The sequence below is a fragment of the Opisthocomus hoazin genome, chromosome 19, assembly GCF_030867145.1.
Source record: "Opisthocomus hoazin isolate bOpiHoa1 chromosome 19, bOpiHoa1.hap1, whole genome shotgun sequence".
In the NCBI taxonomy this organism is placed as follows: Eukaryota; Metazoa; Chordata; class Aves; order Opisthocomiformes; family Opisthocomidae; genus Opisthocomus; species Opisthocomus hoazin.
Window position 1 is genome coordinate 12,771,950 of NC_134432.1, and position 23,167 is coordinate 12,795,116.

General features: G+C 50.8%; 2 protein-coding genes across 3 annotated transcripts in view; one reads left to right on the plus strand and one right to left on the minus strand.

Annotated features, from left to right (window-relative positions):
• Positions 1-3,063, plus strand: part of NUP214 (nucleoporin 214) — a 44,227-nt gene extending 41,164 nt beyond the window's left edge. For both annotated transcript variants that reach the window (XM_075439336.1, XM_075439337.1), the window contains exons 34-36: positions 1,144-1,286; positions 2,121-2,145; positions 2,840-3,063. In XM_075439336.1, the coding sequence (XP_075295451.1) occupies positions 1,144-1,286; positions 2,121-2,145; positions 2,840-2,873 (202 nt within the window). In that variant the 3' untranslated portion in view covers positions 2,874-3,063. The remainder of the gene's footprint in view (positions 1-1,143; positions 1,287-2,120; positions 2,146-2,839) is intronic.
• A 6,948-nt stretch (positions 3,064-10,011) lies between these two features.
• Positions 10,012-22,698, minus strand: FAM78A (family with sequence similarity 78 member A). Its single transcript, XM_075439796.1, has 2 exons — positions 21,552-22,698; positions 10,012-13,632 (listed from the first exon to the last, which is right to left on the minus strand). The coding sequence occupies exons 1-2, from the start codon at positions 21,812-21,814 to the stop codon at positions 13,104-13,106; spliced, it is 792 nt and encodes a 263-aa protein (XP_075295911.1). The 5' UTR covers positions 21,815-22,698; the 3' UTR covers positions 10,012-13,103.
• Between the last annotated feature and the right edge of the window lie 469 nt (positions 22,699-23,167).

The window sequence follows — 23,167 nt, forward strand, 5'->3', positions numbered from 1 at the left end:
TGGGATAGGAGAGGTGATGTCCTTTACCAGGTGAATTGCTTGTCATGATACTACAAGGGTTGTCTTTTATCTGGAGAGATAGGTTTTGATGTGGGCTTTTTTTTTCTGTTAAAGTCTACTAGATCTGGGTGGATGGAGAGGTGGGTTAATGTGCTGTCAGTTCACATTTTAAGTCAGAAATGACAGGAGCTATTGTGAGGCACAGCCTTGCAAAGCTGGCACGCTATTTGACTTGGCCAACTGTGTGCTCAGGGTTAGTACTAGGAACACTGTGAACTTGGCAGAGCTTTAGCTTTGTCATTTGAAAATTTTGTGTCTGCATTTTGCCCAATTTAAGTTAGAGAAACACCTGAAGCTCCTTTTTTGAGTGCACCTCTTACACTTCTCCCAATTCTGAGCATATGGGAGGGCAGAGAAGCATAATGCGTATCGTGGTCTCATTAGCGTGTCATGCTGATAGCAATGTCTGGTTGGACAGAGTGGGTGGAGAAAAGAGACTAATTTCCATGTATAAAAGTTTTTCTGATTTCAGTCCCCAAAAGCAACTGGGGAAGTAATCCAAAGGTGGTGGGGAGAAGTGCCAGGTGGGTGCAGATCTTCAGGAAAGCACGGGAACTGTATATGGTTCAAAATGGACCGGGGAGGGAAAGAAATTGAGATATCTGCAGACGGTTTACATGGGCTGTGGGTAAGGTATCATCTGAAAGTTGCGAGTCTGGGTTCTGCATCTGGGCTGTGCTTTGTGCTCTGGCTATGAGCAGCTCACACCAATTCTGTGTTTGCTGCCCTGTTTGTGAAACAAAATGATGCTGTACTTTTGAGCTTAAAAGGTGAAAACTGCACACAGGGGTGAATTAATATATTCAATTTCATGGCTGGAGTTGGTATTTCCAAGCACTTGAAAACGTACCCTGTGTAAGCATGAACATATTTGCCTTTCTGCCTGGTGTACATTAGGAATGGGAGCTGAACAGACGTTTGTGTGTACAATAGTCTTTCCCAAAACAGAAAATCCGTTTCCAGAATGAGCAATTGTAATTATTCATATCAGATGGTCTCGAAGTATCATTGCAGGTATGGGGACAAAATTCCAGTGTAAGTGAGAAGATGCTTGCAAAAATAAATTTTGTCTTTAAACTGCAGGTTTGGTGGTACCAGTAGCAATACAGCATCGTTCGGCACGCTAGCAAATCAAAATACCCCAACGTTTGGATCACTGTCACAACAGGGTACTGGTTTCGGCACACAAAGCAGTGGATTCTCAGCTTTTGGGACAGGTGGAGGAGGTAGGAGAAGCTAAAATATAATGAATGTAACAGGCCCCATGTCTCTAGTTTTCCATGGAACTCAGATGTGACAACTCAGCTCGCTGTCAAAAATTGTTCTGGTCCTGCTAGAGGGAAGGCACTGTGGCCTGGAGAATTCAGCTGCAGGGTGGGGAGTAGCGTCTTCTCACACTTTAGCTCATAATTCCATCACTGATTTGCTGTTTGGCATATTAATAAATCACTCTTCTTCCTCATACCTCATCAGATTATTGCTTTTCACCCCTTTTGTGGAATTGTTCTTTCTGCTCAAAGGCAAATACTGAGAAATAACTAATATCTTTTCAGTACCGTATGGATGGGTATCTGTATGTAAATAGTGTCAAAAGTATATGCACTGCAAAATTGAGCTAGAACACCAACAGCCAAATTTTGATCTGGTGTAATTCAGTGAAGCTGCAGTGCTTTACACAGGGCTGAGAACGGAGCCTTTGAGAGAGGATATGTTCACTGGTGGTCTGCCCGTCACCACTGGCTTGGTTTAAGCACAGACTCCATCTTCAGAAAGCAGCTCTCTGTTTTCACGGAGGGGCGAATAAACCAGACACATTGTGTGTAGTTGCTGCTCATGAATGGACCTAGCTGATGAGCGGTGAAAGCAAAGCCTTCTTAGGAACCGAGGCTTTTCTTTTAGATGGAGATTTGACTTTCATTGTTTGCACATCGCTCTTTCCCTGGCCTAAGGCAGGAAAGATACATTTTTCAATGTGTGTGCAGGAGGGGACATTTACTACAAATCTTATGCATTTGTTTTACCTTTTAACAATTATTTTTCTAATCTTGCATTTCTTTCAGGATTTGGTTTTGGATCATCTAACACGTAAGTACCATTTTGTGTCTAACTCTTCATTAAAAATGCAAATAGAACCAGAATAGAAGAGTTGAATGGCTTACAAGAGCAAGCTTTGAAAGTAGCAGTAACACACTAGTTCTGATTTCCTTTTTAGTGGCACTGCACAGAGCTCAAAGTCCAAGCTCTGAAGGTGTGCTTTCCAGTAAGGTTAATCTTTCATATAAGAGAGAATTTTCAGTTAGATCATGCTCTTTCTCCACCACTCAGGCACGCAATGTGTGTGCTCAAGCTGTGTGTTAATCTAGTATCTACTCCATTTATCAGATTGAAACAAGGAATGGAATAAATCAGTACTTTTCTGGCTGAACTGAGATGATGATTTACAGGTAAAGGACGGGACTAGGAGCTGAGGTTGACTGTCATCCACTCTGCCACTGGCTTCCTGCATTACTTCTAGCAAGTTTCTTTTACTTTGTTTCCCTGTCAAGTAGAGAAAGCGTGTGTATCTCCAGATGATAGGCGGTAGAATAAGCATAATTATATCTAGTTAGTATGTGTTGATGCAGTCCCAGGTGAAAGATGCTGGAAATACCAATGCATTCTCATAATAAGTTTCTGATCCTAGGGAGACTGGCAGTTTGTTTGTGAGATCCGCTGTATTAATACTGCGTGAAGGAGAGTCTGGCACTCACTGCTGTGTTGTTTTTTTCTTGCTGCACAGATCTTCCTCTGGATTTAGTGGATGGAGAAGCTAAGAACATCCTGAACTCTCCTGTAGAACTGTGCTGTAGCTCCTGCATTCATGAGTCACCTATATGATCCATATCCAAACAGCTTTTCTTTTAAATACAAGTTCTCAGACTTTTTTTTTTTAAGAAAAAGATTGTGCTTATTTTTATGCAACACTTGTTCTCGCTCTGTATTAAACTATTTTATCTGCCTTGATGTTATGTGTGTTGGAAGGGTTTATCTCCCTGCATCTAGAAGAAATAGGTGTATGCTGTGGTTACCAGCCCCGTACTGGACTTAGCGTTCTGTCATTCATCCCTTCCCTAGACAAGGGACCAGCTCAAGTTGGTTGCTGATATAAACCAGCACATTTTTCATTGAAGAGAATGAGTGATTATCCTAGGCCCTTAAGAAGGGACTGAAGTTTGCCCTGCTAATTTTAAGTATGGGTTGGGGCACATGCTTATCTCACTGAAGTGCTAAAACTGAGTCATGTGTGAGCCAGAGGCTTAGTGGAGAAATAGGAAATTATCTGAGAAGAAACTGGCAGCGTGCAGAACACGTTCCCATGGCAGTAACATTCAGCAAAGAGGTGGGAAGTAAAAGCTCTCCTATTTTTACCTTTCTGTAAATTTTACAGAACTCGGAAAATGGAACTCGGGTTATAGGGAAAACTTCTGGCCCTTGAATTGGAAGCGTGACCTCCATCCAGAGGCATTAGTGATTTTTGAAGCTTATGGCTTTGGCTGTTGGATCCTACTGTCAGCTACATTTTTTCTAACATGTATGAGAATGTACTTTTTCCCTGTAGCTCTTGGCTTTAGTCAGTAACGCTTGTGAAATTCTCATATGTTTATGCTTGAACATACTGAGCAAATGTTTTAAAGAATGCCCTGAAGGCATTCTGGACAAACACTTTTTCTATTTGATGCATCTGACCTCCATGAAACCTCTAAATGTTGTAATGGGTTTTTGTTGCTCTGTGAAACGTGCATTTGAAAGAACGGCTTATGTATTAGTGGAATACATGCAGGTTGGATGGTTTTATCTTGTTGGTCCTACTGGGACATTTTGGGGTACTTCTGCTTTTTCTGTTTTCAGCAAAAACATTCCAACGTTTCTTTTTTTCAAACCACACAATATGATGACAAGTGTCATTTTCTGGTTTGGTGGGCATGTGGTCACTTTTTGGAATTGTAAATAGTTGATAACTGCTTGTTTTCATGTCCAGTGTTATAAACTAAATACTTGTACCTATCAACAGTTCCTGAAGAAATCGCTTTTTTCAAGGCAACCTAAAAAGTTAGCGTTCGTCCTAACTCCTGTCCCAATTGTGGGAGGTGTCCTTCCTATCTCTGCACCCGGGAATGACATTAGGTAGGGTCCCTTTAAAAAGGAAGACGCCTGAAGTGTGGGAGATACCGTGCACAAGGAGGGCTTATTTTTAAATGTGGAGAGGCTTTGCAAGGCTGTAGGCTGTAAGGGTTTTATGTATGCCCTGCATTTCAGAACCCAGTTACGCTGCACATCGGCACGGTTGTTGGGATTTTGTTTATACCTCCCTTTCCCTCTAATGGAAGAGAGCAAGTGCTAGCGATCCTGGGACCACAGCCCTAGAACAGAGGAGAAGATCTCCTGAAATTTGCTGGTGTGGAGATGGAAGAAAAAGCTGAAGACGGGTTGAAGCGTGCCCTCCCAGTATGTTCTCCTTGACTATACAACAGTTCTTAAGGCCTAGAGGTGATACTGCTGTTCTGCTTTCCTTCCTCTTTATAAATAGCAGCTGGCCCAAACCATTGACCTTAAATTCTTTGCATTAATCTCCCCTCGCTGTGGCATGCGACACCTCCTAGCAAGGCCGTATCAGCTGTGCTCCCCCAGATAGCTAATAAACCTCTTGCTGTGGAGAAGGTTGGCTTGGTAAGAATGTGATGTTGGCACGCGGAGCCATTTAAAGTTTATTTTTTGGAATGATGGGAGCAGTTGGGAGTTGTCACTGCTGTCGGCTTGGTACCTGCTGAAGTCCTTTACATTCTGCAACCGAAGGGCCGTAAGAATTACTACAGATCCTGACTGAACACGCGTTTTCTTGCAGTGCTTGCAAAATCATGGTTGAAAACCCAACCTCCTGAACTATCTGCCCTTGAGAAGCGGGTGCTGCTCCCGGTTTCCATAGTAGCTGCTGGAGGAGCTGAGCAGCATAGAGAGCCTGATCGTGACCACAAGCCTACAGGAATATGCACAAAATGTAGCAAAGTTGATTTTGAAAAATCTGCATTTTTATGAGATGACTCAAGGATTTGGCAAGTGCAAGTGGTGCTCCGTTGGTGATTGCCAGAAGCTGTTCTAGTCTGTCATCTGTGTTAGGTGGGCTGTGATCTCATGGCCTCTGCCCGTTTTTTTACGGACAGGTGTCCACCAAAGAATAAAGCTACTGACACAGAAAGCCCCCATCTTGGCAGACCCAGTAAAAGAGCCGAGGACTAGCTGGGCTTTGGAGCCCTCGTTTCATTCGTTGTGTTGTCTGTGCCGGTTAATCCTCAAATAACTAATAGCAACCGTTCCAGGACTACTCCGAAGGAGTTTATCACTTTGTCTGTGCTAGTGTGGTTGTGCCTCTTTTTTTCCCTGCCATTTCAGCATGAGAAGAAATCTTCCAAGGCTCTTATCAAAGGTGGATTCTTAATTATTCCTAATGAAAGAACAGATTATTATATATATATTACTATGTCATGGCTTCAAGGCAGTGGCAAGCCGAGTGCTGGTGATGCTCCGCTGTGGCAGGGCACTAGTGATGGTGGTACAGACCTTGTGGGCAGAGGAGCCTGAGGCGCAGCGAGGATCTCCCCAAAGCCATGGAGAGTCCAGACGGAGGATTTCTACTTCCTCAAAGAGCAACAAAGAAAAGAGCCTTTTTCTGAGAAAGGGACAAAATGTAGCTTTGTCACGAAGAGGCACAAAAAGAAAGAAAAATTATTTAATCTGTTTTAAAGGTTTCTACTGTATAATAGTTGGTATTCCAGAATACGAGCATCTCTCAGAGCACCGATGGTCTAGGCTCCACCACTCCGTCTGCTCCATCTCCTGGGAGGGAAGGACATTGTTTCTCCATCTGTGGCAGCCTTGGCCTTTGCACCACAGCAGCGTGGTGGGGAGAGGCGACCGGGGGACAAATGCTGGTGCCCTCCCTCTGCTGTGGAACCGAGGAGGGGTCGCAGGGCTGAAGGTCGTCCTGTGCTGCCAGGTTATGTCCTTTGGGGCCACCTTGCTGCCCGAGCAGTGCCGGGGGCAGAGCTGATGAGCTGCTGACCAGAACCCTGGTGATGCTCCATGGGAGAAACCAGACGTTTTTCCGACATGACCATCCTGCTCGGGACAGGCTTATCAGCCTCAACCGTGAGTTGCTGCGGTGTGTGTGGTGAGTCTCGGGGATGAGTAGGATCCCCGTGAGAGATGGTGGAGGCTGGAAAAGTGCTGCTGGACATCTTGGACCCATGCTCCAGCTGCTGGGAGCAGGGAGCAAGGCACTGGGAAGGCGAAGGCAGTGGCACTACGTCTACTCCCACCCCTCTGCCCAGGAGCCAGGACCGTGGTCTTGGCCAGCGCTGGTCTCTGCCCCGGGCCAGCCGTCCTGCACGGAGCTGCCTCCCTTTGCCCCGGCAGCCCCTGCGTGTCTCGCTGCCGCTGCGGGCACAGAGGATGGAGCGACATTTTGTTTATCTCCTTAGTTTTCATGTGTCCTGCCCTTGTGCATTGCTCTCAGCATTGCTTACAAGGAAAAATAATCCTGCATGAGGCTTTGGCATGAGCGCGTCTGGTAGTGCCGAGGGAGTTTGTGTTCCTAGAGAAATGTCGCGTTGAGCCGCAGAGGCTGGGAAGAGGCAGCTGCAGCTCGACGGGGATGAGCAGCCCTCCGTCAGAGCAAAACCAGCCCTGTGCTTCCTCCTCCTCAGAGCAACAAGGCCCCAGAGGCTCGCAGCCATCGAGAAAAGACCGACTCTGCCTCACTGAGGGGTGAGCTTGGGCACGATGGCACATTTTTCGACTCTGCACACCTACATCTGCCTGTGGGCTTCTGTCTCGGCTCCCCGAGGGCCCCGCGGTTCTGCTCAGCACGTTTCCTGTCTCGCACCATCCCCACCTCGCTTTTCTGCAACTTCTAGCAGGTCACAAAGCTCCTTCTCTGCAAACGTGTCTCCGGCTCCCGCTGCAGCGCCGGGACTTCTCCAGACATGCCTTTATCACACGCAGGGGCACGCTCCGTGCTGCCAGTGCCAGTATCTGAGCTCGGGCCGTTCCCTCAACACCAGATAAAAATGAAATTGCGTATTGCTAGCGAGCGCCTTGCTCAAACCATGGGGCAGGGCTGTCGCTCAGCACCGGCCTTGAACGTGCCGTGCTGAAATGATGTCAGAATGGCTTCTGCGTCAAAGGTGAAGTGATTGCTCGGGTTCGGGGGGGAAACTTGGGGCAACCCCAAAGTTACGGATGGTGGTAGGGTTGGAGCTGACCTTCCCATGCTGCTCTCCTCTGTCTGGGGTTTTTGCCAGGACCCTGTACCCGATAGGTTTGTGAGGACCAATTTAGAAAAGTGTTACTAAAGGCAGCCTTGAAAATCTTGCCGCAGATTCTTTGAGGAGCGCTGTTATAATTACGTGCATGCAACCCATGACACAGTGTTTTTATTCTTTTTTAATAGATGCTTCAAGACTCTTCAGTGCATTACTAAAAATATTTTGCTTTAAAATGTGAAAACATGGAGGAATAAAAAGTGTTTGCAGCTGCTGCATGTGAACAGCTTAACAAGATGTGAGAGAGGAGAAGTGGGAAACAAAACCTCATTTGCATCAGCAGAGGGAAGTCCCTGCAAAAAGTTTCGAGCAGCGACCATGGGTGCCAGGGGATATTTCTTCAAGTGAAGGAACTGTTACCTCAGTCTGCTTAAAACCAAGGTTAGAAAATCACGAAGCCAAGTGACAAAGCGTCTGGGAAGGTGACGTTTGATTTGTAGCCTCAGCATTCACAAATGCACTGTAATAAAGGATTGGCGTTGGTGTTACCTGAAGCACCAGAACTGGGCTCCACCATTGCCCAGGCTCTGCTGGGCTCAGCAGCCAATGCCTGTCCCACTGTTCTCCTCATCGTTCTCAGGGGCTTTTTTCTAATGTCTCTGTGCAGACAATAAGTGACCGGGTGCTTTTGGCTTTTTCAGGGTGTCACCCAAAACAGCTGTGAGTTGGCTGGTGTCCCCTCTCCACCCCTCCCTTCCTCCCTCCAAAACTAGGACATCTAAATTTAACCTGCTATCAGCAGATGAGGCTGGAGAGTTTCCACAGTGGAAAGGAATCCCGCGCAGAACCTGTCCTCTGCTCCGGCTCCATCCATGCACATTCCTTTCCTCGAGCCGTGACCTCCCGTGTGTTTCATTCCTCCACTTCTCCTCTGGCACTTGGGTTCGTGTCACTGCTAAGGGCTGGTGGAGCTTCCCAAACTCTGTGGCTGTTTGTATTCTAGGTGGGCACGCACCTCAGTGGTTCTTGGATGGTGGTACCAGGGCTCCCCGCTGCCCGGCACCAGCGTGCCAAAGGCTCTCGAGCTGCAAAGGTTGGCTATGACCTTTAAGGGGCCAAACGGGCTTGTAACAGCTCTTGTTTGCTCCAGGCAGGACCCCAGGAGGTGTGGGTGCGAGGTGCACCATGTTGGGGGTGCCCAGGTAAGGGTCAAGCTTGGCCAGGCACCCTCCTGCTCTCCGAAAATAATTTTGAGTTTCCTTTACTGGAAAGCAAACAAAACCTAAACGTGAAAAATTTTTTAGGGGATGAATAATAATACAGCGTGGTATCTGAACAGCAGTCGTGTACTGTGGCAGCTTTCAACCTCTCGCTTGCCCAGCTCTGAAAGGGGAGGGCTGGTCGCTGCTGCCTCTCTCCAGATGCAATATTCGCAGCTTGCATCTGACCAGGCTTTTGCTAAATAAGCAAACGGCGTCAGGAAACCCAACGGTGCGGAAGCTGAGCTGCTGCCCGCGCCAGCCGGCTGGGCTCTGCCCTGCCGTCACAAGATGCACAGCAGCCTGGCGAGGAAAAATGCAGGATGTCGGCTGGTATTTTTAACCAGAAACCTCCGCGCTCTGTCTGATGCAGCGTACGAGCTGAAAGGGAGAGAAGAGGCGCTCACGGTAAATAGGGTGTTTATCGCTGCCTCGAAACGTGAGTGCAGAGGTGGGGGGGCCGTTCGTTTATAGACAGCCACCGCCCAAATGACTCCAGGCAGGTGCGTTTGAAAACTTCACTTTATTTCTCTGTCTGTTATAAAAGCAGGGTTTTGTTTTTTTACATCTCTGTAAGTGTCCAGACTCGGTACATCTTGGCTTTGTTTCACAGTATCTCTGCAAGACCACGGAGGCTTCTTATTGCTGCGCCAGGAGCCAGGGCAGGAGGGACGGCGGTGCCGAGGCTCGGGCAGCCTTCGCCTCATCCCCTGCTGCTGGACCCAGCCTTGCTCCCCGCTGCACCGGCTCAGCAGGTCTACCCCTCCCCAACGCTGCTTCCTATCTTTATCGACTCTCCGAGGAGCTGCCCCTCTCTCGCCATGCTCCTTGGTGTCAGACCAAAAGGCCCGTGATGCTGCTCGGCTCCTTGGCCATGCCCCACAGGGTCTGCCGGCCCCTGCCCCGCTGCTGGCGGGAGGTGAGGGGGCAGGGGAGGGTCTCGGCCAGGGCTGGCCCTCCTGCTTCCCCCCCAGGGCCACTTTGGGATTTGGACAGGGATGCTCAGGCTACGCTCTCAGCTCCTGCGGTGGTTTAGGGCCATAAGGAGCTGAGCATCGTTGATGAGAGAGGTGAGGCACAGACAAGCTCAGGTGTGTCAGTGTCTCATGCTGGTGCCCCACCACCTTCCCAGCGCATCCTTTGTGCATTCCTGGTTCTGCAAAAAGCTGCCAGAGACGGAGCTGTGTTTGCCTCGGCTTATTCACCGCCTTACTCTGTGCAGGGTGCCCCGGTCCCCAGACATTTCAGTCCCTGTTGGGACCCTGTCAATCCCCGTTCTAACCACGCGGCCATTAACCAGCCGTATCAATAGCGATGTCTATAGCACCTGTCACCTCCAGCCACCGTTCCTTTTCCGTTCAATCCGTCCCCGTCAGTTTTATAATGAAGCAGCATTGAAAAAACATCACTTTTAATCACAATGCATGAAATCTCGAAAGAGGCAGCATTGCTTTTCTATGCCGTGTCTGGTGATGCGAATGGAGGTGGAGGGGCACCTAGGCACGGGACAAAGGCATTCTTTGGGAAGGGAGGAGTCCATGCAAAGCCAACCCCAATGTGAAATTTGAATTTCGTGTTTACTGCTCAGCTGGGTCTGTTCAGTGCAACAAGACGGATTAGCCAGGAGGTTACTATCACGTTGCATGGATGCATCCAGGTCACCAGGTAAGAGGGAGCAGGAGGAACCAGATTTACTTAATGCACTGGGAGATGAAGTCCAACACAGAGCTAAGTGGAAAAGGACGTAGGTGTTCCCTGAATGTGGTTTTTGGTGACTGAGAAGAAATCTTTCCTTGGAATTCCTTCGTGCAGCTAATTAAGACAACTGGGTCTGATGTCTTCGACCCATGCTGACATCAGTGAGAACTGTAAGTACTCAGCACCTGGAGACAAAGTGAATACCAGACAAAAATGCCCCTTCTGCTCCCACCCACGGGACTGCCCAGAAGTGCATCTCAACGGGAGCCGAGATACATGCGAGCGTTGTCAGCTATTCACTCACAGCTCACTTTTTGTCCTCTTCTGCATGTATTGCCTAGGAAAAAATACAGACGAGTCCCAAAGGGCTGTGCCAGTAGAGCTGTAGTTAGGATCTGAATCCACGTTCGAAAATGGAATTTAATACAGAGAGTGACTGTGCAAGTCAAAGTCTCCCTAGCTTCATCCTTTGTAGTCCCAAAGCCTAGATTTAGGCAACCTTTGGCTCATGGATTTGGGTTTGATCCAGTCCATTCGTCTGCAAGCTTCTTGTAATGCTGGACTTCCTACCTCAAAGATCCGCCCGTTGGAGAGAGCAGCTCTGTGGCTGAGCATCTCTGAAAAGCGATGCATGGAGGAGGGCGGGCTCCCCTGGAAATGGGGGTACGGTTGCAGGGCCCTGGGATCCTCGTTTGCTGGTTTGAAACCATCATTGCGGGGGTGGGGGCATATCTTCTGCGTGTGCGCTCCCCAGACAGGTGATGATGTCGAACCTGTTGCCAAAGTAGAGAGTGTGGCTTTGGAGAAGTGAGGAAGGAGAATTTCTTGCTGGTAACATCCTGTGTGGAAGATGAAGATGGCAATAGCAGCTAATTGGTGCCTCTCCAAGGGGAGAGCCTCTTGAGCAGCGTGTGTGTGGTGGTGAGACCTGTTCAGACCAGCTCAGCAGGGCCAGGCTTGTATCCGGCTGAGCTCTCTTCAGTCCTAGCTCTTCAGGCAGATTGCTAATAATAGGAAGAGATGTTATCTAGGGGAAGGAGCCGCAGAGGGAAGGGGAAGTGATCTGCCTCAGGCCACGTGCTGGAGGAAGAGAACAGACCCTCTGCTCCCCGTCCTGTGCCCCGTCCCCCAGATGCCACCTCCCCTGCAGAACTTCCTCTGCCTGCAAACTGTGCCTTCCTCCCCCTTCCAGCAGCTTCTCTGTGCTGCCTTCCTCTGCAGAAGTGCATCTGGTTAGCTCTGAAGCCATCTGGTTCTTATTAAAACCTGCAGGTTCCACCTCCTGCTCCAAATGCACCTTGCTTACTGGCAGATCTACGCCCAAGACTCAGGTGTTGCCCTGCTTGCACCTTCTCGTGCGTTACCCTTTGCTACGTCGATGTTTGTGCCATAACCAGACAGGTACAGTACCATGGTCCTGTCTGGGCCCATTCCTGACAGCTGCGTAGATCGTGAGGTCTTTTGGAAGAAAATTATCTGCCAACCCAAATGTAATTTGTTAGCATAGAAAAAGAGTTTCTCATAGCTTTTGCTTCTAGTATTTGCTAGGAATGTGTGTCTGTTATTTTCAGATGTGGCTGTTCCTGAATTATGGATATTGCTGGGTAGACTTGGTAGATAAGATCTGCCCTCGCTTACACCCATGCATCTCCAGTGACTTCAGAAGGATCCTTTTTATATCCTGCTCTTCTTACAGCACCGTCATCTGGATTTCAAGGGAAAACAGGGCAACAGAGCTTCACCCAACCACAGCCAGTGCATGAGCCGTTGGCTCTTACGCTATGAGAAGGTGAGACCGTGGGCTAGCTGGGCAAACATCTGTATGTCCTAAAGACAAACCCAGTGGGACATCCCCCCTCTCGATTTGTGTTGACTCCCAGGGCCACAATTCTAGCTGTGAGATTATCCCATATTGTAATGCTAGCGGGAGACTGCGATCACCAAGTGTAAGCAGTGCAAAGCTTGCTTGCTACCCCTTCTGCGAAGCAGGGAGATGGCCTAGTAGCTCCCACTCAAGAGACATCCTACAGCAGGTTTGTTATTTGCTTTGCTTTGAAACTGAGATTATTTCCGTGCTTCCTTGTTCCAGGTTTTAAAATCAGGAAGATTTTATCACACTTCTTCCAATTTCATGCCCTTTTCATCCATCAGCCCATGACACATTGACAATCTATTCCTTGTTCCAAAACTTTCTCCAAACAATTCTGTAGAAAGGACATTCTGCCTGGTGGTGTTTTTGTTGTTTTTCAAATATAGCTTTAAGGCAAAAGTTTGGCAATGCAAAGCAAAGTCTACATAAGGCCGCATGACTTGGATTTGCAACTCAGAACCTTACAGCTTAAAAAAAAGAAAATCCTTATCTTAAATAGTCAACTTTTTGCTCCAGGAACTTGTTTCGTTCTCAACCAAAAAGAAAAAAAAAAATCTTAAAATCCCAAATAAAATGTTCTTATTGTTCTGGGCAGTCTGGACAAGCTAATGAGACTGAAGTTCAAACAGTAACTAAAGTAGGGAAGAGAAAAAAAAAAAGCTATACGAGTAGACATCAGTGTTAGTTTCTTCCCTTAGGAATCCAGTGATGAGACAGACCCCAGTCAAAGGTCTCCTCTTTAGCTTTAGCACAGTGAAATCCGTCCCAATGGGAGAAGGTAGAATGGTTGCATTTGTTGAATGAATAAAAAGTGCATTTTGATTTTGCTCAGATTATACGTGTGTATTCTAATACCTAAGTGATTGTTTCGCTTTGTTTTTTTTTCCTCCCTTTTGGTGCCGGGATGCCAGGTTTATATTATCGATGTTTCGGAGGTATCACCACAAGTGGTGGTCCATCCTTTGGCCTCCACATGAGTACCTGAGCATCATTGGCATTGGGTTTGACAAGGGCACTGGGTGGTATTGGCTCATTCTTGCTAAGGACCTGGGGCTGCTCTTGAGCAGAGGGCTCCTGCAGCTTGGCACGGTGCCCCAAGGGTCTGCTGGGATTCACCTCGATGCCCAGCCTCATGCGCCATTTGATAGTCTGCAAGGTCACCATTTCGTTGGTAGCTGTGTTGGTTGCAACCAGCCAGGTGGTGAAGCTTTGATCCCGGTGAATGCTCGTGAGTTTGGCCACGTTGCTGTCGCTGACGGGCACTGCCCACGTCACGCTCGGGTAGAAGTTGTCGTTCATGCTGATGTTGAACCTGGACTCCTTCTTTGTGGGACCCACGATGGTGCAGGTTTCTGTCGTGTTTCCATACCAGGGATAGTTCACTCCATCTGAGTCACTGATGGCCTGGATTTTACCGTCCAGTAGATCCGGAAGCTCCCAACTTGACCTGCCATAATCAACAACAAGTTATGGATAATGCATTAATTAGTTATAAACATGCTGGACTTCAAGGAAGGAGTTGTGAATGCATTCCCCCGTTAGCTTTTACATTAATTTGTGCCTTTCACGCCATCCTGCAGAAAAAGGTCAACCCTACCATTAAAACTGTGTCTGCAAATTTCCAGGACTGATCATGAAAGTCTCTCCTGCTGCTAAACAACACGGAGGAACCATCACCCGGCAGGGCCAGGGCTTTCCTTGCAGGGACCGGTGGCTACCTGGAGTGGTTCCAGATGTGCTGGTGTTTATGTAAGCCTGCAAAAGGTAGGTGCTCAGGAAAGCTCCAGCGCTGGAGCAAAGCCAGTGCTGCAGGTATCTTCTTGCAGCTCCTTGGCTGTCTGAACACGGCTGATCCCAAGGACTCGCTCCAGTGCTGCGTTCAGGATCTCAGCTCTTGCGCTGGTGAGAGGAGGGCTTGGGGCTGAGGTTCTTTCTCTCAATGGCACAAAATCTCCCAAGTCAGCAGAAGAACGGGTAAGCTCAGAGCTGGCCCTGGGGGCGAGGTGACAGGAGACCTAAGCGGTGGAAGTAAAATCAAGGACTCAGCCGGACCGTAAAGCTCCCCATTGTCCCACTCTGTTCTTTCTTTTCAGTCCCTACCTGCAAACACCGGTGTTCTCTCTGGATAACCACCGTCCCTCCCTGCTGTCTGCCTGGCGCTGGAAGCGTAACCCATCCCTCTCCAGCCCCGGGGAGGACCCCGTACCCCGCTCAAAGGCTGCGCACCGGGCTGCGGGCTGGGGATGGTGTTACAGTAATCAGAGAAACCGAGGTCAGCCAGCTTGTAAAACTGCCTGAGCCGGTCGTCTGTGTGCTGCGCTTGCGAGGCTGATGGAAAGGTCAGGCTTTCTAGCAAGAAAGTAAGTGAAAATGGTCCTCTGCCACCTTGTAGTGCTGGTGCACAAGCTGGATGTTTTTATTAACTTCCAATTTAATTTTTAGGATTAGATTTGCCAATAGAAGCAAACTACTATAAACGTCTCGGATAGAAAAGGGTTAGATATTTGCAGAGTAAAGGTACCAAGATGGCATAACCATAAACCACATGCTCAGCGCGTGCAGGGTATTTTAAGGACATTCTTTTAAAAAACGGGCTGGCAGAGGTGGCTCTGATTTACCTTCTCCCTCTCGCTTACAAATCAGCCCTCCCCACCACCCAGAGCCGATGTCCTCGCTGTTCAAGCAGCAGAAGGGGCTATGTGGCGGCAGCAGCAGCTCGCTCCCAGCCGGGGGACCTGGGGACCCCCCCGCGGGCTGGGACGCTGGGCTCTGCGGCAGCTCCCTGCTGCGGGCTGTGTGCCACGGGACACGGCTTATCTTGGGAGGGAGACAGAGGGGACACGCTGAGGCTCGTCAGGGTGCCTGTCCAAGCCTCCAGCAAGTCCGGTGCTGTGGCTTAAAATAACCCCTCGGCTGAAGCGGGGGCTGCGGGCGGGCGCAGGCGGGGGGCACGTGTCGGGCCCTCAGCTTTGGGACGAGCTGCTCCTCTCCGCTGGCCAGGACTAATGTGATGGTCTCACAGGGCTGTTCTGATTGTTAATTAGTTAATGACCGTGAAGTGCCTCCATGTTTGTAACCACTGGATCGTTCAGCAGTTGGCTGTAAATGGCTGGCTGTAGCTGGAAGATACCGTGGGGGGGTTAAAGAGCTCATTTATCTCTTTGCATGCGAGCGGGGGGTCCTAGCACAAAAATCTCTCCTGTGCCACGGCAGGCGTTGGGCGAGGGGCCGCACCACGCGGAGGGCAGCTGGTTTGCAGATCGGGTGGCCTGGCAGGAACCTGGGAGGATAAGGGCAAGGCGGGACGTGGGCTGCGCCGGGGGATGCAGGGATGCTCAGAGCAGCAGGACCGGGGTTATGCAAGCGTGACATCTCCCCGCGCAGATTTACGGGCTGCTGTCAGCTACGGCACCGCGGCTGCAGCAATCCTCTCTTGAGCGTGTAGCCAGCAGGCAGAGGGAGTCCTTTCCTTGGAAGAAAATTTTTAGTGAAGGCAGCCAAAAGGAGATCCCTGAGCAGGCCTGCCAGGACCCCCGGCCACGGGAGAGATGTTCAGATGCTCTGCTCTCTAAATCGGAGTCATCCTGGCTCACAGTCGCCCACGCTCTTCAGGGAGAGCTGGGAAGAGAAAGGCTCCGGGGATGAGGGATGAACTCAGCACTTGGCGGGCGGCTGAGCGGAGGTCGTGCTCTGCAGCCCCCACCTCCTCCCCGCTCCAAAACCCCATCTGGGGGGGGTCTTCCCCTCCCTTCCAGCAGCTGGTTTAGGATTCCTTTCTGTTCAGACAGTGGGTGGTACTCAGCCTGGCTGTCACCCGGGGGTGAGATGTGACAATTTCCTAGAGGTTTAACCCTGTGACGGGCGTGGTGCTGAGGTGCAGCCGCAGCATCTCTGCGGGTACAGAGGTGCTCAACCGGGACCCAAGACACTGCAAGAGGCTGCTAACCCTGCTGGGCTGCTCCAGCCGACTCCGGTCAGAGGCTGGTGGGCGAACGGCTGGAGAATCGGGTAGAGGATGCTCAGAAACTGCAGGTCAACTAAGATCTGCTTGTCCCCATCTGCATTCCCAGTAGACATATCTGACCCTAGACCAGTACGGAATTGCAGGACCTTCTCAGGATTTGCCCAGAGTTTAAACCAGAGGGAAAAGGTGGAGCTGTGTCAGGGCCCGGGCAGGTCGCTGGTGGCAGGATGCTGCCTGCAGAGCCTGAGAAACCCCACCGCAAAGCTGCGCGCGGTCGTGAGCAGCGTGGCTGTGCTCGGGGTGGCTCAGAAGGGCACCCTGCTGAAGAAAAAAGCGTGGGCAGGAACAGGGAAGAAGAAACTGGCCTGTGTTTCTTAGTGGAGCGCGCTGTGCCTAATTCTAGCGCGTGTGGTTAACCCTGGGGTTTCAAAACCATCACGCTTTATCTGCACAGCCTGGTAACAAGAAGGAAAAAATGAGGCCTTATGACAAACCCGTGACCAGAGCAAAAGCAGAGGCTGCATGACGGTCGCTGCTGGTGGTGGTTGCCCCTTCCCTCTGTGCCAGCCAGGCTAGTAGTGCTTGCACAGTGTTAATTAGCATGGCAACAACTGCCCTTTTGGATGATTTTGGAAAGAACGCTGTGGAATGATCTTTGGCTGCATCAGCACCTTTCTGTGATGGTGTTGAGCCAAGGAAAGACCAGAAAGTGCCCAGTAAACACTTTGCTGATAATAGCAGGGAAGAGGCATGAAAAGAAACCAACCTATCTGGTTTCATGGATTCACCATAGCTGATCAGCTTCAAAATCAGTAGATTCTGGCTTGCAATACCGACAGGCCTGTTTCTGCCGCTTATGCAACCTTCAGAGTCAGTATGGGCATCTCCAGAGACCGGAGCTGCCAACGAATCTCTCTTAACAAATGTCTTCTTGCTACCAGGAGAAGGAACTTTGAGCCATTTCTCGTGGCACAACTGCAGCCCTGCTGCTGCCAGTCAAGCAGCTTTATGTCGGTTTTAGCCTCCTCGTCCCCATTCAGATGTGTTTCTTACTGTTCTGTCACGTGAAATGCAGCCCCCAGCTTATCCCGAGCCCTCCAGATGGCTGCCCCACCGCACAAGCCGGGGCAATCGCCGCAGTGGACTGTGCCATGACAGCAAATCCAAGCACAGCAGCCTCCAGCCCCATGCACCCAGCAGTGCCACAGGTATATTCCGTTACCCTTTCCAGGCAGGCATCAGGCACCATTGCATCCTCAGCCCCGATTCCTTAAAGCCAGCTCCTAATCAGTCTCAGGCCAGGTGGACTTTGTGCTTTCCAGCACCCTTCCTCTTCCCCAGCTCCCTGCAGCAGAGCAGCCCCGCTCAGACACAGACCGCGCGCGGTGCAGGTGCCGGTGCGATGTGTGGGCGCAGTGAGAAGCTGTCTCAGGTACCTCACATCCCTGCTGCTACCTGCCTCCCTCCGCCGCTGCGCCTGTGCTGGCGACCGGCTGGGAGAAAGAAAAAAACCTGATATTCAGAGCTGCTTAATTTTCATTTGTCCTTTACAGCATCTCTCCCACCTACGCTGGCACGTCAAGCAACTCAAGCCAGGGTTACGGCGAAGAACAGGAAGGAAATTAAAGACGTTGTTCCCCAGCCATCGGAGCCACGCTGCTGTGGTCCCTCTTCCCCCCATCCTCCAGCTGCGTGTTCCTGCCGCGTCTCTTGAACCAGCAGCGATGTTTGATGCATGCTGGTTCAGGGAGCAAAGCCAGCAGAAAACTGACGTTAAGAAAAAGGGACAAATTTCTGCTGGTTTAGCTGAGCAGGCTCCAGTCGGAGTGGACAACCTATTTAACGGGGCTAAGGCGCATGCTCCCGGCACAAGTAAGGGCCAGGGGCCACGCAAGGGCAGCAAAGCCTTTTCCTCGGAACCCCTGGGGGGGTATCTCAGTAAGTGCCCGTGGTGAAGTGACCTCCCTTTGCTTCCTGCCGAAAGCATAACCTTTTTTTCTTTGGTGAATCTGTTTTTGATTGTGTTTTCCCTCACGAGCACTGGGGTTTTATTCTCTTGACAAGTCGATTTCTCGAGTTCATTGTATCTCTGCTGCAGGGCACAGAAGATTTAATCTCGCAAGTGAGAGATGCCAGGTAACATAAAGCAATGATGTAATCCTGCCCAGCTGCCCCACCAGGTCCTCCTGGGGAGAAACCTCCACCTGAAACTTCTCCAGACCCTTGGCTGATCATATTCAAACTCCAATTTATTTCTCTCTCTGGTTTGCATATCTCCATCTGCACTGCTTCTTGCACATCTCCATGGAGATGAAGAAACAAGGCTGGATAATGCCATTCCGGCGTCGCCCAGCCGCTGACACTGGTCCCACCAGTACCCACCACCGGAGATGCCAGCAGGGACCCGGTCCAGCTGCTCAGGCGCAGGTCAGAGCTCTGCAGCCGGATCCCGGTGCCTCCCACGGCACAGCGGCATCCTTCCCTGCGGGTGCGGGGTAAAGCCCTGCTTGGGGGGAGCAGTGACACCAGCCCCGGGGATGGACGGGTGTTTGCCCCAGTTCTGCACAGAGCGGGGTCAGAGAGCGCATCCACGGCCTCATGCTGGGAGTTCTCACATTCCCAGCAGCACCTACTGACTCAACATGGAAATGCCGGCATTATTTTATGTGTATCTGAGCTTTAATTATTTTCCTTTACATTTAAAAATGCATTTAGCCCCAAAGTTGTCAGTGCCAGTTTAAATGCATGCATCAAAATGATCCCCTCCGTAGCTACCATCCCTATAGGAGGGTTATGCACAGCTCCATCTGCTCCAGTATTTCTCAGCTGTTTCTAACCTCAGCGTAATGACCAGCTTATACACGGCTACCAACTTCAGAGCATGAAAGTGAAAAATTAATCCAAAGCCTGCTGTAAGTATTGATGCTCCAACTGACCAACTGATTTTTTTTATTACTCGGAGTTTTCTGTTTGCCTGTCACCGCAGTGATTAAAAATATGTATATTGCAGCAGCCTCTCCTCATCATGGAAAGTTGGGACAAATACTCTGTCGGCATAAATCGATGCAGCTCCGTGGAGGTCAGGGGGATTATGCTGGGTTACACCAGCTGAAGGCTTGGCCCATCCTTTCAGAAAGGTTTGTGTTCTGTCTCTATATAAAGGTCTTCCAAGAGCGTGTTTCAACGGCGCTAATAGAGGCCTTTCCTCCCAAATGCCTTTATTTATAGCTTTCAGATGGCAACGGGTTTACAGAAAGAGAGTGGAGGAGCAGACCAATTTCTTCTTAGGTTGGGGTAACTCTTTTTTTTTTTTTAAATCAGTTAAATATTAATGAACCTCCTAGGGCAAAAACCTTTGTTTCCATGATTTTCTGGCTAACAGCTCTCCTACATAGCTGCAGTGTTTAGTTCTGACTACCTGTTTACAGCACGCAGCTGGCAGATGCAACTTTTTTTGTCTCCAAGCATTCCAGCAAGGGAAGACAGTCCCAAATCCTCATTATAAGCACAGGGAAGCTCAGGTGCAGAGAAATGAAAGGACACGCTGGGCTTTGCAGCCCACAGCAGCACTGGCAGAACAGTTCTCTGCCCCGTCCTCTCTGTTTCGGTGGATGTGAGCTGTATTTATAGAGAGTGGGCTTCTCTCTTTTCCTTTGCAGCTGGCCACTAAAGACAGAACTCTAAATGAGCCTGAGAATTACACATGCAAATCCCAACAGCCTGGAATTGGGAACATCTGAGCAACAAATTGTCCTTGCTAAAGATGGTGCTGGAGCCAAAAAAGCCTACAGATTTCGGGCCTGTTGTAAGTACTTTTAAACTCAAGCTAAGCTGGTCTGCTCCCTTGCTGAGCCTCACTACTGGTGTCTGCCAGGTGCCGGAGTTTGCTCCTCAAGGCACTTTCTGCTTGAGCAGAGAGGGACGTGGGGACAGAAGGGGGGAACAGGCTGTTGCTTACGGCTGCTCCTCGACGTGCCCTTTCCTCTGCTCCACCTCTCCCAACGCTGACACGCTCTGCGTCTGAGGCGCTGAACCCGCGTCCCCATCGGGCTCACAGGCAGAAGGGAGGGAAGCAGGGCTGGGGCGTGCGTGGAGATGTTCTGGCCTTCAGGAAGGCGCTGCGTTAAGGCAGAGTTTGTCCTGCTCTCCAGCCCTACTCCGTGTCCCCATCCTCCCTCAGCCCTCCTTTTCCAAGGCCACCCAGAATGACCCCCGAGGGGCTGAGCCGGCATCGGGCACGTGGGCTGAGCAGGCGGGAGGGATGCTTAGGTCTGACCTTCTCGTCCGTTCTCCCTTGCCCCCAGGGACCGTGCAGCATCAGCGCCTCCAGCCACCAAACCATCTGCCAGCGCCTGGCCCTGCGGTCGGGTTTTGTCAGATTTCTGCTGTGCCTGGTGCTGCCCCGAGCTGCGGCGTTGCCGGTCTGCGCGGGCATTCGGAGATCCGGGGCTGTCGCTGACTGAACTACGGCCCAAAGCCTGCAACAGCGTTTGGTGAACAGACTGGTGGGGCACCGGAGAGAGATGACTTGTCACGGTAGGGAGGTGACGTTTTAATTTGACTCATTCCTGTCTCACTGTGACTGTCTGAGCAGTAACACGGGGGTTTTTGCTGTTGCAAACAGCCCCTAGATTCCCCCTGCCTTACCTATATACCTCTATATCCCTGCTCTTACATTACCCAAAAGGAGGGTAACGTGCCATTTTCACCCTGCTCCCAGGTGATGCGAAGGGTTTAATTATCAGTGGGTTAAATCCATCATCTTCTTTCCCTCTGGGCTGCCCGCTACCGTGGGCAAAGCAAGCAGGATTCCTCCTGTGACATTAAAGGCTGCTCCCGGAGCCGGCGGGCGGTGGAGCTGCCAGCCATGGCCCACTGCAGCAGTGGCACAGCGTGCTGGGGACGGCTCCGTGCCACAAGTGTCAGCCCTCAGGTTTCCCCGGGGCTTCTTAAAGCGTGGTTTTACCCCGTGAGGGATGGGGAGGGATGCTGAAGGGAGGAGCTGGGGAGCAGGGGGAACTCCTCGTGTAAAACACGTACCAAAAGAGGAGTGCCCGTCGTGGCAGGGCTGACCTGGGATTTCAGGATGGCCAGTGCTGCTCAAAAGCTGTCAGGAACTCATAGCATTGCTTTCGGGTTCCTACCAGCACAAGCGGGTTTTGGTTAGGGCTTGGGCACATCCCCATTAGAAGAGAACACCTACTCCTTTACAAGGGCAAGCTCTCCGCTATTTTAAACACACGAGAAAGCCCTGTTCAGTTTCAGAAGAGCTGGGTTTTAAAACCAAACCAACTGGGTTATAATTTTTGCCTTAATCCAGTATTTCCCAGCCAGGCCACGGTCCTCCCGCTCTTCCTTCCCTCTAGGCAACCGCGCCCGCGCGCGCTCATGGAAATACTTACATTCCCTGTTCCCCGTAGTGATTGTAAAATTCCATGTGGCTGCAAGCCTGGATCCAGCCCACGATCCAGGTCTCCTTCTTGGGGATAGCGGGCACCAACACTTGCGCGGAGGCTCGGAAGTGAGGGGTCCGGTAGCGCAGGACCACGCTGGAGGACTCGTCGATGCTGGTGGGAACAGGATCGATGGAGGCTTTGACTTCGATCACCGAAATACTTTCCCGGAAAACTTTGGATTTGCAGCTAATACTCTGAATACAGCCCATGGCATACCCCGAGTACAGTCCGACACAGCTCCTAGGGTACTCCAGCAATCCTGGGGAATATTAGGCATTGAAATTATCTGGTGTGAGATCAATTACAGATCCTCTTGGTTTGTAATCTCAAAACTGATATCCATAGGATAGAAAATTAATCGCGTAAAGCCTTAATTTGAGTATCTGTCTTATAAGCGCTGCTCCTATTTTGAGGTTAGCTGCACTTCAGAAGCAAAAGGGCATTGAAAATTTTTTTTCCCCTTTTAATGACCCATTAAATCTCTTGCTCAAACAGTCTTTAGGTGAAAAAAAAAAAAAAAAAGAAAAAAGGTCTCTTGAGTTCAATAAATAACGGTGGTGTTCTTAGCTGATATATTTAGTCCTTCCTTCCCTCCGATGCGGTCTGTCATTCTCCGTCAGACGTCGGACTGGCCAGTATTTCCCTTTATTCTTTGGATGAAGAGCAGAACGTTGATAGACACATCTATATAAATAATGAAATAGTTTTTTAGCCCCAGCTTGTCACAACCGGTGTGGATTTCCACTTCCTGACTTGCAGTTGTTCATAACTTCCTTTCACACAAAATTACGATAATAACAGCGAGCAGCGACGGGGGGAAAAAAGGCAAAAAAAAAAAAAAAAGTAGCCAGATCGCCGATTTTGGAGGCTCCTCCGCCAGCGCTGCCGGGGCTTCAGCTCGGAGGATTTTTAGGGGTTGGTTTTTTTTTTTTCCCCTCCCCCCTTTAGAAATAGCCGAAACCATCAAGAGTGAGGCGGCGGTCGGGGGCGCGCAGGGGGGGGCCGGGGGCGCGCAGAGGGGGGCCGGGGGCGGCGGGACCCTCCCCCCGCTCCCGCTCAGCGCCGCGGAACCGCCGCCCGTGTCATCCCCCCGCCACGCACCGGCTCCCCTTCCTCCTCCTCCTCGGCGAGCGGCTCTGTCCGCAGGGGTGTCCGACCTTCCTCCTCCTCCTCCTGCTCCCGCTGCGGCTCCCGGGCGGCCGGCGGGGCTGCCCCGCACACGCGTGGGCCCCGCGGGGCGTCACAGCATCCCGCGGCGGGGGGAGCGGCGCGGGGGCGAGGAAAGGTGCGGGGCTGGGGGGGGGGGGGAAAGAGCGAGAGAAGGAGCCTCTTCTCCCCCCCCCTTCCTTCGCCTCCTCGCTAGCTGCCCGCCGAGGTGCGAGGAGCGGGGCCGGCGCCTCTCCCGCAACACATCCACGCACCGGCCGCGGGTCTCAGCCTCGCCGGTGGAGCGGGGGGGGGGTGGCGCGGGGGGGCTCCCGCTCCCGTCGCCGCCGCAGCATCATCCGAAAGGCAACCGGGTCAAACTTTGCCGAAAGTGGCCGGCAGCCCTGCGGTGCCCG